This window comes from Neovison vison, chromosome 13 (genome assembly GCF_020171115.1).
Source record: "Neovison vison isolate M4711 chromosome 13, ASM_NN_V1, whole genome shotgun sequence".
NCBI lineage: Eukaryota > Metazoa > Chordata > Mammalia > Carnivora > Mustelidae > Neogale > Neogale vison.
Window position 1 is genome coordinate 125,794,463 of NC_058103.1, and position 13,391 is coordinate 125,807,853.

The 13,391-nt window shown below is 44.2% G+C and overlaps 1 protein-coding gene across 1 annotated transcript in view; it reads right to left on the bottom strand.

The window, feature by feature from the left end:
• The window catches only part of ATP10A (ATPase phospholipid transporting 10A (putative)), a 214,176-nt gene that overhangs the window by 55,894 nt on the left and 144,891 nt on the right, over positions 1-13,391 (bottom strand). The window contains exons 4-7 of the mRNA XM_044229895.1: positions 5,436-5,542; positions 4,900-5,031; positions 3,686-3,816; positions 1,846-2,098 (exon numbers count right to left, since the gene is read on the bottom strand). Coding sequence (XP_044085830.1) covers positions 1,846-2,098; positions 3,686-3,816; positions 4,900-5,031; positions 5,436-5,542 — 623 coding nt within the window. The remainder of the gene's footprint in view (positions 1-1,845; positions 2,099-3,685; positions 3,817-4,899; positions 5,032-5,435; positions 5,543-13,391) is intronic.

Consider the following 13,391-nt stretch of genomic DNA (forward strand, 5'->3'; position numbering starts at 1 on the left):
CTGATGGATGTCCCAGTTCGGTGGTAAATGAACGACAAGGAAGAACAAAACCCAGATGCAGTGCTGTCAAGCTTCTGGGCTTGTGCATTAGGAGCCTGGTGTCAACCCCTCGAAGGATGCACCAGCCCGTGCCACCCTCTTGCCGCACTAGTTGGATATTAGTCTAAAAGAAGCAAACCCTCAGACCACTGCTGATGTGTCTGTGGTCTACAATGATACAACGATGTGGCCCCTCAGTGACATCCTCAGTGTTGCTGGGGAAGACGGAGGCAAGAAGCAGGTCATGCCTCATTCTGGGCACACAATGTCATCAGACAAGAGATCAGAGATGGCTCAACCCACTGTCTTGATATATGTGAACTGGGCTCATTGTACAGAGTCAAAGTCATCTTAATACATTTTACTAATAAGATCTAAGAGGTCAGGTCATGGGCAGTAAAGCTGAAGTTGCTCTTGGTCTCAGGTGCATGTCAATGACTGATGATAGCACTTCTTTCAAACATGCAGCAGAGAGGCCTGCATGTTTTGGTCTTCACTAGAAATGCTTTCCTGTGTCTTCTAAGGGCAATGCAAGCCTTTGATTTTATGATAAGCATCTGACAACTGTCAAAATTTTTCTGTAATCTTAGTTGGGATTCTGCCCATGGAGCCCCAGGTCCAGCTTTCAAAGGCTGCTTCTGACCCAACTTCAGACCTGGGTCTCTGGCTCCTTTACAATTAGGCTAAGCTCTGCTTTTAGGCAAATGGACTCTTCTGTACAAGGCTGAAGAGTTATGGAAGGGAGAGTGTGAGGGGGACAGATGGACAGTCATTGACCATGTATTTTGGGTGGCAAATAAAACAATAAACATAGTGGATAAGTTCCTGTGACTTCTGTTTAATATGATTACTTTAATTTTACATAAAGGGCCTTACTGGATATCATAATTCTCAGTCTCATGAAACTTACAAAAACCCCATGCCTCTTACAGATCTTTCCCGCCATATCCCCCTAAAGAACAGCTTCCTAATGATGTCCATGTACTAATTCCTGTTCTTTATTTGCTTCTGTTCCCATGGCAAGACTTCCTTCACATTTTCAGATGCTGTTGCAGAAAAAAGAGGGAGTCCAAGCTGCAGAGCTGGTTTACCTCTCAAAGGTACCACGGCACCACAAACACTACTGTGGCACCAAGACCCTTATCATGGTGCCCTCTCCTGGGTCTGATGGGTGTTTAGTCATACCCTCCACTTATGAAGTGGATGGCTCCTGTAGGGGTTCAGGGAGGACAGAGGCAGCAAAGGATAAAGAAAGGAGAGTTGGGAGGAGTAACCACCATAAAATTCAAATGGGTGTGATATTTCATTCCAGCTTTCACGAACAACATTTTCTAAGGCAAAGAATACAGCATGAAATGCCCAATGCCTTTCTGAGACTTTCAGCTAATAACAAGAGGACTGACAGGTGAGAGCAAAAACAACTCTTCATTTCTTGGTGTGGTAAAGAGACTGGGTGCCTCAGAAATGAGTTTCTCAAGAATGCCCTCCTTGGTTCTCTTGTCTGGCAGAAAATGGGTGTTTTAAGCAGATGCCCACCACACTGAGATACTGCAGTGAATAGGGTGCTGTCAGAAACATGGAATTCTGTATTTGTTTCTATAAATGCTGCCACACTTCAGTCTCCTGAGTTGCTCCAACAGCCTTTCCATGTTTTATTCTCGCTCAAAAATCAGCAATCTCTAAAGTTTGTGTGTGTGTGTGTGTGTGTGTGTGTGGATGTATGTGTGCCCAGGCATGCGTGCATGTAGCTTTGACAGAGCAGCTCTCTGTCCAGCCCAGACTGGACGTCCCCACCCCCAGACTCACCATTTGCATCATGGGAATATTCTATGCCAGACACAGTGCATCTTCGGAAAACCATCTTATTCTCAGTTAAAGTGCCAGTTTTATCTGAGAAGATATACTGTATCTGCCCTAAGTCTTCCGTGATGTTCAGAGCTCGACACTGCAGCTGCGAGTCTGTTTCTTCATCATACAACTCTGTATCCTGATGAATGAAGTATACTTGGCATACTTTAACAATTTCAATGGAAACATATAAGGAAATTGGGATCAAAACCTAGAAGACATAAGGCATACACATGAACACTTAGGAGGACTAGGGGGCTGCAGAAGTAGACCAAACTACTCAAAGGACAAATGACTACAACCACAAGTAAGTAGGGACTATACTGTACCTTTAAGAGCTTAACCAGGTTGGTTTAGAGTCAGTATTGGAAAAGTATGAGGATATTGGCAAAAAGTTTAAACTAGGGCAGCCTATGGTGTCACTGCAGAGCAGAAATCCACTATCGTGTCTGGAAGAATGGTAACCATGGCTTGGATAGAAGCAAGCATTTTCGTATTACTAAGTTGTGCTTGAGAGAAGCTAGGAAAGGAAAGAGGAGAAAGAAAGAGAAAAAAAAAAAAAAACACATGGCACAGTCAGAGTCCTCATAAGCAAAGTCACCTCGCACCACAGCGGCACTTGGCCCCCAGGCTCTCCCAGGGCTCCTGGCAACAAGAGCTTCCCAACCTGCAGACACAACCCCACGTTTCAGAAGAGACAGTCTTTCCAGAGGCTGGTTGTGTTGAAGGACAGTTTCTGGGATCTTGTACAATACAGAGCAAAGGGAAGAAGGCTTTGGGAAGAATATTTACAATTACACTTTGACAATTTAAGAATAATCTTCATGAAGTCAGTGTTTAAATTCTTTTTAGTAACAGTATTGAATTGATGTTCATGGGCTCAGACTATCATATCCAGACAGACTAACTGGGGTCTCCTGGAAACTTAATGTTAATGCAACATCTACCATACTACAACACTACTCCAGTGCTACTACTACTACAAATCTAGAATGAAATCTGCATTCATAAAAAACTATTTGGAAAGTTCCTGTTGTATGAAACAAATGTGATAAAAGACAACAGATCTCCCCTCATAGATAAAGGCTAAGCAGAGTTCCTCTGTGCACTTTGTGTTCCTAAGATGACACTCACTGTCCCTTCCCTACTCTTAAACAAGACTTTTGGGCATAGATTCTCACTTAATGATGGGGAATTGCTCATGAGGCACGTGAACTAATAATACTAATGGTAATAATAATAAAAATAAAAACCAATGCTGCAAAATGCAACGTGATAGCCTGAATTCAATCTTGGAACAGATAAAGTACATTACTGTAAAGACTAGTAGAAGCCAAATGACATCTAGAATTTATGGCAAAGTACCAAAGTTGGTTTCTTGGTTTCAACAATTTACCATAGTAATGTAGTTAAGTTCACATTAGGGGACTCTGGGTAAGGGACATATTGGCACTCTCTGCACTATTCTTTGTAACTTATCTGTAAATCTTAAAAATTATCCCAAAATAAAATTTAGGGTCTTTTTAAAGAAAGAAGTGATTGAATAGAAAAATAAAACACAATTACCCAAAAACCAACCTTGCAAGGCCTAAGAATCCTAGGAAAATGTTAACTTGAAAAGCAGCCAAAGAAGACCCTATAGATAAATTAGATAGAAAAGTAAGAAGCAGCACATTAGGCAGATGTATCTGTGGTCCTCCCAGGACCAGAATTTATAGGACATTCTTAGCAGAGTATGAAAACTTTAAGTTCTTACCAGAAAATTAAGCAATTATCAAATGGTACTTAATACTGTTACCTGCAGAACTATTATCATTGTCAAAAACGAGTAGACTGCAGCCGTGACTGGGGATAAAGAGCTGCCGTCAGACTCAGGGACATCAAATAATGATTTCTTCTCCTGATACCGCCGTACCCACAGTCCGTGTCCTATAGCAACATTCAAAAAGAAACATCATTCATCCAATGGGAAAAATAAGACACCACTAGTGAAAATTAAAGCAAAATTTTAAGACTATGGAATAGGCACACCGGGTCTCATTAGCCTGCCCTGCCATGTAAGAAAGAAAAAGGGCACGGCAGGGACTGTTGACACCCACAATTGGATTGCTGGAAGGCACTGGTTCTTGACTCTCCCTTGCGTCAGGCACTTCCCATTACTGGCACTGAAAAGCACACTGGTCATGAGGCAGATACTGGGTATGGGCTGGCAGCTACCAATGGGAAATCCCAGAAAAGGAATTTCCCAGCATGTGCCTCACAAAACACATCTTGTCAGCAGGCCTACTGCCTGTTATTGACCCTTGCTATAGATTCAAATTACACATGTCATGGACTCTCAGAAGCCAGTGGAAATGCACATTATTTCTTCTACTGGGACCCATGCCTATCTGATAACAGAAGCCCTTTTCATGACCCATACCTGTGTCTTTCACCACTGAGCTCTAAGACCACATCACACCTGTCTGCTTCATGATGGTAGCTAGACAGGGGATGTGGTGATGATCATTTACACAGAGGCTCAACACAGTTCCCTGCAAGGTACTCCCAAGGCAGCATGCCGGGTCTGGAGCCCATCAAAGGCTGGACAGCACCAGAGTCCATGTGTAAGCTAACTGCTAGCCCTTTCTTAGGACACAAATGCTTTTTTTTCCCTTTTCTCGGAGAGTTCTGATTAGGATCATTTGTACTTCTCTTGCTCTATTATTCTCAGTTTATCACCAGGTAACTAATACTTCTTCTGCTGAAATCATAACTGCTGTGATTAAAACATTCTTCCATCCAGGAAGTTTCAAATGTGAAAAGTAGCATTACTTTGTAAAGGTCATTCATCTAGGCCTCTCTAACATGGCCTGTACTGATGATGCAACCAGCCCTTGAGTCTAAGTGGATGACAAACGCGTGTTTTAACTTTAGAGTGCTGGGTCAGAATGAGTGGCCGGCAGCCCACTGGGCTCACCTGGAGGCTGTCCGGCAGTGCTCTTTTATTTGTGACCCGTGAGGGAGACTTACCGACCGCAGAAAACAGAGACATACAGATGAGGAGGAGGACACACCAGAGCACGTCGCAGTTCATCTGCCTCTCAAGCTGGCTGCGTTTGTAACGGGGCCCGCTGTTGTTCAGCAGAGCCTTGGTTTCATGGCCTGTGCGGGGAGAAAGAGGGATGTGGTAAATCGATGCCCAGCAGCAAAGTGACCACACGCCCCGACCCACGGACTGAAGCATAGTGCTGCCGTCCATTCATACTTACAGGATAGGCTCAGTCAAAAACACAGGGTATGAAATGAATCCCAAATACGTAACAACCATGGAGAAATAATGGGAAGAAATAAGTTAAAATGCTAGGAGAGAACACTTTTCGTTGAGATACTACTAGAAATTTTTCTTCTTTCTGCTTTCCGGGCTTTCTAATTTTTTACAATGTCTACGTGCTACTTTCATAATCAGAAAAAAAAAAAAAAAAGGACAAGGAGCAATGTTTAAGGACACCCAGCACAGGTGGCAAGCCAGCAGCGCCACAGACCGCATGGGCCATGGCCATGCCTACCTGCATAGATGACGATGCCAACAACAGCCTCCGTGTTTCTGATTGTACATCCTCGCAGCAGCAGGTTTTCTTTATACAGCCCGGCCTTCTTCCCATTGTCATGTATCCTGTCGAGGAAAAGGTGGCATGCATCACAGGGATGTTCTGAAGCACCCTGCATCTCAACGAGCACTACCTGGGGAAAAGAAGAGCTGGATGCTGGGAAGAGAAACAGGGAACTCCGGGAGTGGGTGGCTTGTCTCCGTGGATCTCTGCAAGGGTTGAGAGGGAGCTGGTGCTCACTAGTAACTGGGCTTCTAGAAGTATCTCAACAGCTGGCTATTTCAGTTTATTTTGTCCATGGGCTTTGTGAAATAGTAAGATAGATATATCTCTTCCCCCTGTTCCTGACACAGGGCTCCTAAAAACCCTGCTATATACGGGTGCTACCAGGATCTTCTGTTCTAATACTTAGTCTTTGACTCCAGTTCCCAGAAAAGGACTCCTAAAACTCTTGTAATTTCCCAGTGATAAGAGCACTAGGAACATCTCTGAACCCAGTTTTTCCTGACATAGGATACTACATCCTTTTTAATTTCCTGGGAGATAAGAGTAGGTTTTGATCTTATGAAGACATTCTGGGTGGACTCCTGGTTGTGGTTTAGTCACCAGAAAGACGAAGGCAGGACTAGAAACTTAAGAGTTTTCAGCCTCACCTTCCATTCTTTAGAGAGTTCAGAGGGGCTGGAAATTAAATTAATCATAGATTGTGCCTATATGATCAAGCCTCCATAAAATCCCAATACCAAGGGGTTCGGAAAACCTCTGGGTTGGTGAACACATGGAGATGCTGGAAGAGTGATATGCCCAGAAAAGGCACGGAAGCTCTGCACCCCTTCCCACATTCTTTGCTCACGCGTCTCTTCCATTTGGCTGTTCACCTGTATCCTTTATCATATCTTTTTATAATAAACGTAAACAGTAAGCAAATTGTTTTCTGAGTACTGTGAGATGCTCTACAAAATTAATCAAACCTGAAAAGGGGACTATGGGAACATCGGATTTATAACAGATCAGTCAGAAGGACAGGTGACAGCGGGGACTTGCAGTTGGCGTTTGGAACAAGGAAGTCTTGTGGGACTGAGCCTTAACCTGGAGGATCTGACTGTCTGCAGGGAGTTTCCGAATTGAGTTAAATTAGAGGACACCCAGCTGCTGTGACAGAATTGCTGGATATGTAGGAAAAACCCACATGGGCAAATTGCTGTCAGCATCACAGGCTTGTTTTCATCACAGGGACAGACCACAGCTAGAGAGGGTAGACCTGGGAACCGTAAGACTGAGTGAGAAGTTGGCCAGGGAAGGTTGCTCTGTGGTCTTGTGCCTGTTTCCTGCTCATCCTGGAGAACACTGCTCCTCATCAGTACCTTGTATTGTCACAAATAGACAAATTTTTCTTTTTCTTTAAGCTTTTATTTAAATTCTAGTTAGTTAACATACTGGACTTTAATATTTAATATTATTATATTTTATTTATTTATTTATATAAATTTTATTTATTTATTATATTATTTAATATTATTTTCAAGTCTACAATACACTTTTGAGTCTGCAATATACTACAATATAATACCCGGTGCTCATCACAAGTGCCCTCCTTAATCCCCACCGACAATTTAACTCATTCCTCCTCCAACTTCCCCTCTTGTAACCATCAGTCTGCCTATAGTTAAGAGTCTCTTTCTTAGTTTGCCCTCTTTTTCTCCTCTATGCTTACTTGTTTTGTTTCTTAAATTCCGTACATGAGTCAAATCATACGGTATTTGTCTCTCTGACTGACTCATTTTGCTTAGCATAATACACTCTAGCTCCAACCACATCATAAGAAAATGGCAAGATTTCATTCTTTTTATGGCTGAGTAATATTCCTGAATGTGTGTGTGTGTGTGTGTGTCTGTCTGTATTTCTTCTTTATGTAAATCAACTGATGGACATTTGGGCTCTTTCCATTATTTGGCTATAGTAGATATTGCTGCCGTAAACACTGGGTACATTATCCCTTTGAATTAGGACTTTTGCATTCTTTGAATAAGTACCAACTAGTGCAATTGCTGGATCCTAGAGTAGTGCTATTTTTGACTTTTTGAAGAACTTCCATACTGCTTCCCAGAGTGGCTGCACCAGTTTGCATTCCCACCAACAGAACAGGAATATTCCTCTTTCCCCACATCCTCTCCAATACTTGTTTCTAGTGTTGATTTTAGTCATTCTAACATGTGTGAAATGATATCACACTGTAGTTTTGACATGTATTTCCTGGATGATGAGTGATGTTGAGCATCTTTCCATGTGTCTGTTGGCCAATTGCATGTCTTCTTTGGAAAAATGTCTATTTGTGTCTTCTGGCTATTTTTAAATTGAATTATTGGTTTTTGGGGTGTTGAATTTGGTAAGTTCTTCATAGATTTTAGATACTTACCCTCATTATGTGAGATAATAGATTTCTGCTATTCCAGTTGCCTGGTCTACAGTGAGCCTGAGCAAACTGAGGCATCCTTTAACATTTCATCTGAGCCTCTGAGAAGAGCTTCTCTAGTTCAAGTCTCCTGGCTTCCTGACTCATCACAACCAATCTCTTCTAAATCAAAACTGTCCCAAAGTCCAAGTGTGATGAGAGAGCTGTTTGGCAAGACTGTTCTGTGCACTGGGAAGGGTCACAGCCTGGCTCCTTGGGAAACCGTGGAGTTCAGCTAATAAGTATTCTGCATAGCTATTCTTCCTCAGAAGATGTCATATCTCCCTAATCAGCACTTGCTGTTGGTAATGGGTTTTCCATATCAAGGCTCGTTCCTCCAGGGACCAGCAACCGGGCAGCAATCCATGAGTTCAAACACAGAGGTGCAAGGTGTACTTGTTGCTGCCCAGTTGTCCCCAAGACCAGAGGCAATAGGGTGAGAGTTCATGAACCTTTGAGAGAAGCCAGCTGCTCTTTCCTTCCCCTGGTCACATCACCTCCAACACCTGGGCCCTCCTCTCTTCTCCACTTCTCCACCCCAGATAGTGGTCCACCCTCACACACCCTGACCAGCACTCTGACCACACCAAGAGTACCCTTCTTGACCACTCCTTCCTCATTTTTACATCTACTCAAATGTCAGTCCTTAATTTTACTCTCCTCCCTGGTTATTTCTTGAATCCAAGAAATAACCTTCTCCCTCCCTTTGTGCATCACTGCCCTAATTCAGGCTTCCAAGATTTCTCTGTTCAGAGACTACAACATACCCTTTGCTGGCCTGGATGCCACCAGCCTTGGTCCCTCCTGTCCATTTCTCACACAGTCACCAGAGCAACCTTTCAGTGTGTGCACCTGAATGTTGCATTCTCCTGGGAGATTCTGTGTGATCTCCTTATTTCTTCAGGCTTCACACACATGGCCCAGCTGATTCTGCAGCATCTTTGTGGGCTCTTCCTGTGCAGGCTTTGGGCTCCAGCCACCTCACACTGCACATCCTTCTACCCATGCTGCCTCTCATTGCAGTGCAGCCAGTTAGTCTAGAGGAGCCTAGCCTGCTAGCCTGGGGTCACATTTTATAAACTTCAGGAAGGTTCTCTGGGTTAAGCTCCCCAGGCCTTGCAGCCAGGAAACTCTACAGTATTCTTTGATGCCTCTTTGTTTGTGTCCACTCCTAAACATGAGCTTCTCAAATCTTATTCTGTTTAGCACCCCTGATATCTATCTCTAAGCCTTGCAAATGCTGAAGGTTGCATTGTCCGCAGCTTTAGGTTGGGTCCATCCAATGGTTATGTCATAAGGACAGGGCTGTGAACACAGGCAAGGGAGGATGACAAGCTCATTCCCTGGTTCCTTTTGGGGAGTGAGTATTGGGCTGGGTGTGTCCCTAGACTAGGGCTATGAGCCTCCCCAGGTGGCCCCCTTGACATGAGTCCAAGTGGCCATTCCTGTCCTGGGGCCACTGGACCTCACAGTGGTGGCAGCTCCACTGCTACTAAGTCTTGTGGCTCCATCCACTCCTGTTTCAATGGACCTTAGCAAAAAAGACCCCTCTCCACATATATGAATCTGAGTGCCAGATCTGTTGCCCGAGGGAACTCTGAGTGACATGTAGGGAGAAAGAAATCATAGAAGAATTTTCTTTAAGTTAATAGTTGATCAAGTTTTTTTTATCTAATGTAAGTGCAGAAATAACCCAATTGTGTGTTTTATGTCAATGGTAGATTTTCTTGAGATATAAATGTCAATTAAAGGTGTCAAGGTAAAATAAATTTTTCTAGTTTTAACGAGTCCAATTGGCACAGTTCATCTTAATGCCTGGTCATTGGTAATGAGTACATCTCGGACATAAACCCATAGTTCCATCCAGACACTGGGCTGGGGGGTGGTAAGGACCCATGAGGGCTCTTGTGCTGCTGTCTCTTACAGGTGAGAGTGGTGCTGGAGTGTATCATCTGCAGGGCAGGGAGACTACCCCAACAAGCATGAACAAGTTTGCAATGGCTGTTCCCAGCCCTAGGTGGTCCTATAAGGCTCTGTAGCATGCAGGGAGGGAGCTCAGGACTTACTCTGTAGAAGACTTTGGGATCAGAAATAGAACCTGTATGTACAATTTGAAATGGAATTTTATTTCAGACTAAACCAACCAACCTCTCTGCTTTATTCCTAAAGGTAAACGAAAATGTTTGATTGACTAGTGGCTTCAGAAATCACCCACCATATGCCATGAGGTTGGCTGAGCACAGCTGAGCTGGGTGCTCTGAGCTGCTGGGGCACACAGCCACTGAGCTGGTCTCCATTCCCAGGAGACCATTCCCAGGAGACCATTCCCAGGAGACCATTCCCAGGAGACCATTCACAGCCCAAAGAGGCTTCAATGCCTTGGTTCAAGGAGAAGGAGCCCACATGGGTGGAGAACAGGATTTCGTTAGGGCTTAACTGTGGGATTGTATTAAACAATGGTGAGCATTAAGGTGCCCTTGAATAATGAAAGTCCTAACACTTTTTAAAAAAATTTTAGCAGCTTGAGATACATTTCACATACTATAAAATTTACCTGTTTAAAGTGTACAGTTAAGCATTTTGTTCTTTTTTTTTTTATTCACACAGCTATCACTACCAGGTAATTTTAGAGCACATTTACCACCCCAAAAGGAATCCCCATAACCACTGGCAGTCACTCCCCATTCCCCTTCCACCCCTCCGAACCCTGAAAATTACTAACCTGCTTTCTATCTATAAAGACATTCTTATGAAGACATTTCATCCCAATGGAATCACATACCATGGCTAATACCACTCTCTTGTCTGACATGTTATAATACACCTCATGCTTCCTCCACAGACAGTTAAAGGATTATTTCTGTTGTTGCCGTGCACGTGAATTTCTTTCTTAATTTCTAAATACATGATCTTACTTTTTCTTGGAATATTTCAAGCCTATCTTAGAATTTCTGTATTTTCTTACCCATATACTAAAACAATAAAAAAAAGGGAAAGAAATAATTCACCTCTTTCATCACCCATATTCTTTTCCTTCATTCTCATGTCAGCCACTGTTACTTCCAACATTAGGAGGAAGTCATGTTAGGAAATGTAGAATAATTTGCCTAGTGAGTGGGCAAAGCTAGAATTTAGACTTGGGTCTTCTTGCTATAAACCTAAGCTTGGGTCTCTCTAAGTGCAAATGGCTAAAGTTTTGAGTTCAGATTGGCTGGTCCAAATATGAGTGAAACTGGTATTGCTGGTATAAAGGGCAGCTGGGCTTGGCCTGGGCTCCCTGGCTGGAGTGAGGTCACAGGACAGCAGCTGAGTCAAGGCTGAAGGGAGGCCATCCTCAGCAGATAATGAAATCCAGCAAACCAGCCTACGAGGGAACTGGCTGCTGATCTGCTCCCTGGGTCTAAACTGCAGATCTACCTCCCAAGTTAGCTCCACCCCTGAGCATAAGGACCAGTATGGGAACATGGCCTCCCTTCTCTCAGGGGAGGAACAGGTGCCCCCCCACCCACGACACTCCACTTACCTGCCCCCACTCCCCTCACTCTTCCGGAGCACTTCAGCCTGGCTAGGGAGTAGAGCTGCTCATGCTGGTTGCAGCACAGCACCAAACGGAGAAACTTTAACACACAGTCACCTATGCCCCACCTCCTGAGACCCTGCCTCAGTTGGCCTGCTAGGAGAGAGGCCCATCGGCATCATGACCTTCCAGTGACCTTCCAATCCAAAACAACTGGCTTGGTGGAAATGGTAAATCACAATTAAACCAGAGTCCAAGTAAGCAAAGACCTGAACTGGCAGCCTGGCAGCATCTAGACTAGCAGGATTTGGGACCAGGCTTGGAGGTGAGTCTCACTGCAGACGACAGGGTGGAGAAAGTATGGCAAAACTAGGGAGCAGAGTGGGGAAAGATTCATGCAGCAGGCAACTGTCCTTCTTGCCTTTCTTTCTCAGGAGATGGACCAGTGAGGTCACTCATGTTAAAAACGTTTGTTGGAGGCATCTGCTTCAGAAGCTGAGTAAGCCTTGCTGGCTGGGGGGCAAAATGACATCCACTCAAGCAGCCATCTGCCAGAGAATGCAGAGGCTGGAGGTACCGAGTCAGCTAAGGGCTTGGTGTGGAGGTGGTGCAGGCACTGGGGGTAAGCAAGGAGCCAGGGGACGCTACCTCTCATTGATCACCACCTCTCCACACCTGAAAGTCAGCATTGCCCACATGGAGATCTCCACCACTCTGGCTTTTTGTTATCTTCTCTTTTCCTAGTAAAAGTCCTTCCCCTTTTCTTTAAGGCTTTCGTCTCTGGCCTTGTTTCTCCTTTTTAGGCCACATTTCTAGAAAGAGCAGAGGAAAAATAGAATTCCTCTTTTACCTCCTGCAATCTGGACTCTGACTGTCTCGGTCTACACTCTGATGGTGTGGCCTTCCTGTTCCTTAAGCTGCCCCTGGAGTGTGGCAGGCAGATTTTCTCCTGAATGTCCCTGCTCTGCCTCCATCGTTGGACATTGCCCTTGGAACCACACCCCTATCACACCTAAGGAGGCTTGCTCCTGACTGTGGGGTTATTCTGTCTTTATTCCTTTCCTTTCTTCCCTAGCCCTTTGTCCCATGTTCCCAGGCCTGTTCCATGACTTCACAGATGACCTCTGGGGCAGAGGGTCCTCAAATCTTTATCTTTAGGTCCTACTCCCCTAAAGTTCTGTCCACATTGACTCCATCTGAGGCACTTGCCAGCTCCTCAAATTCAGGAAATCTCAAAACCCCATTACCTTCCTTCTATGTCAACTCCATGCTGATGCTCCCTCTTCTGTCCCATTGTTTTCCCCAAGTCAAAGGACTAACACACACACACACACACACACACACACACTCAGTATGACTGTTATTTCTGAATAAATATGAAAGTAGAGAGACTAGCATATATGTCCCCCGTATGCATAGCCCAGCTTCTGCAAGTGCACTACATGCCAAGCCTGTGTCATTTATCCACCTTTTTTGTCTTCCCATTTTGGAGCAAGGGACTGAACTACTTGACACATTATAGAATGTACTTATTTTGTTTGTTTGTTTATTGTCCCTTTTTTTCCCTAACTAGAATGAAATAAACATGAAGGCAATATTTTTTTTTTTTAACTATTCAGTTCACTGCATCACTCTCAGAGCCCTCAACAGGGCCTATCATCATGCAGCGGAGGCTCAACAAAAACTCAGTGACTGAGTACCTAAGTGAATGAATGAATGAGATTCTACCCAGACGCCTCCTGGGTAGCCCCCATGCTTCCATTTAATGGGGCTATGTGTAGTCAGTCAACCATACTTCTCTTGTTCCCCTCATCCAACCTGGGCCAGCTGGAGGAAGGACAAGCTGTATTTATTCATCATGGGCAGTGTGGGCAAGTTTCTACTGAAGATAGGATCTTACAAACCAGTCCCATAAGCAACCAAGAAGGCTCAGCAATGGGCAACA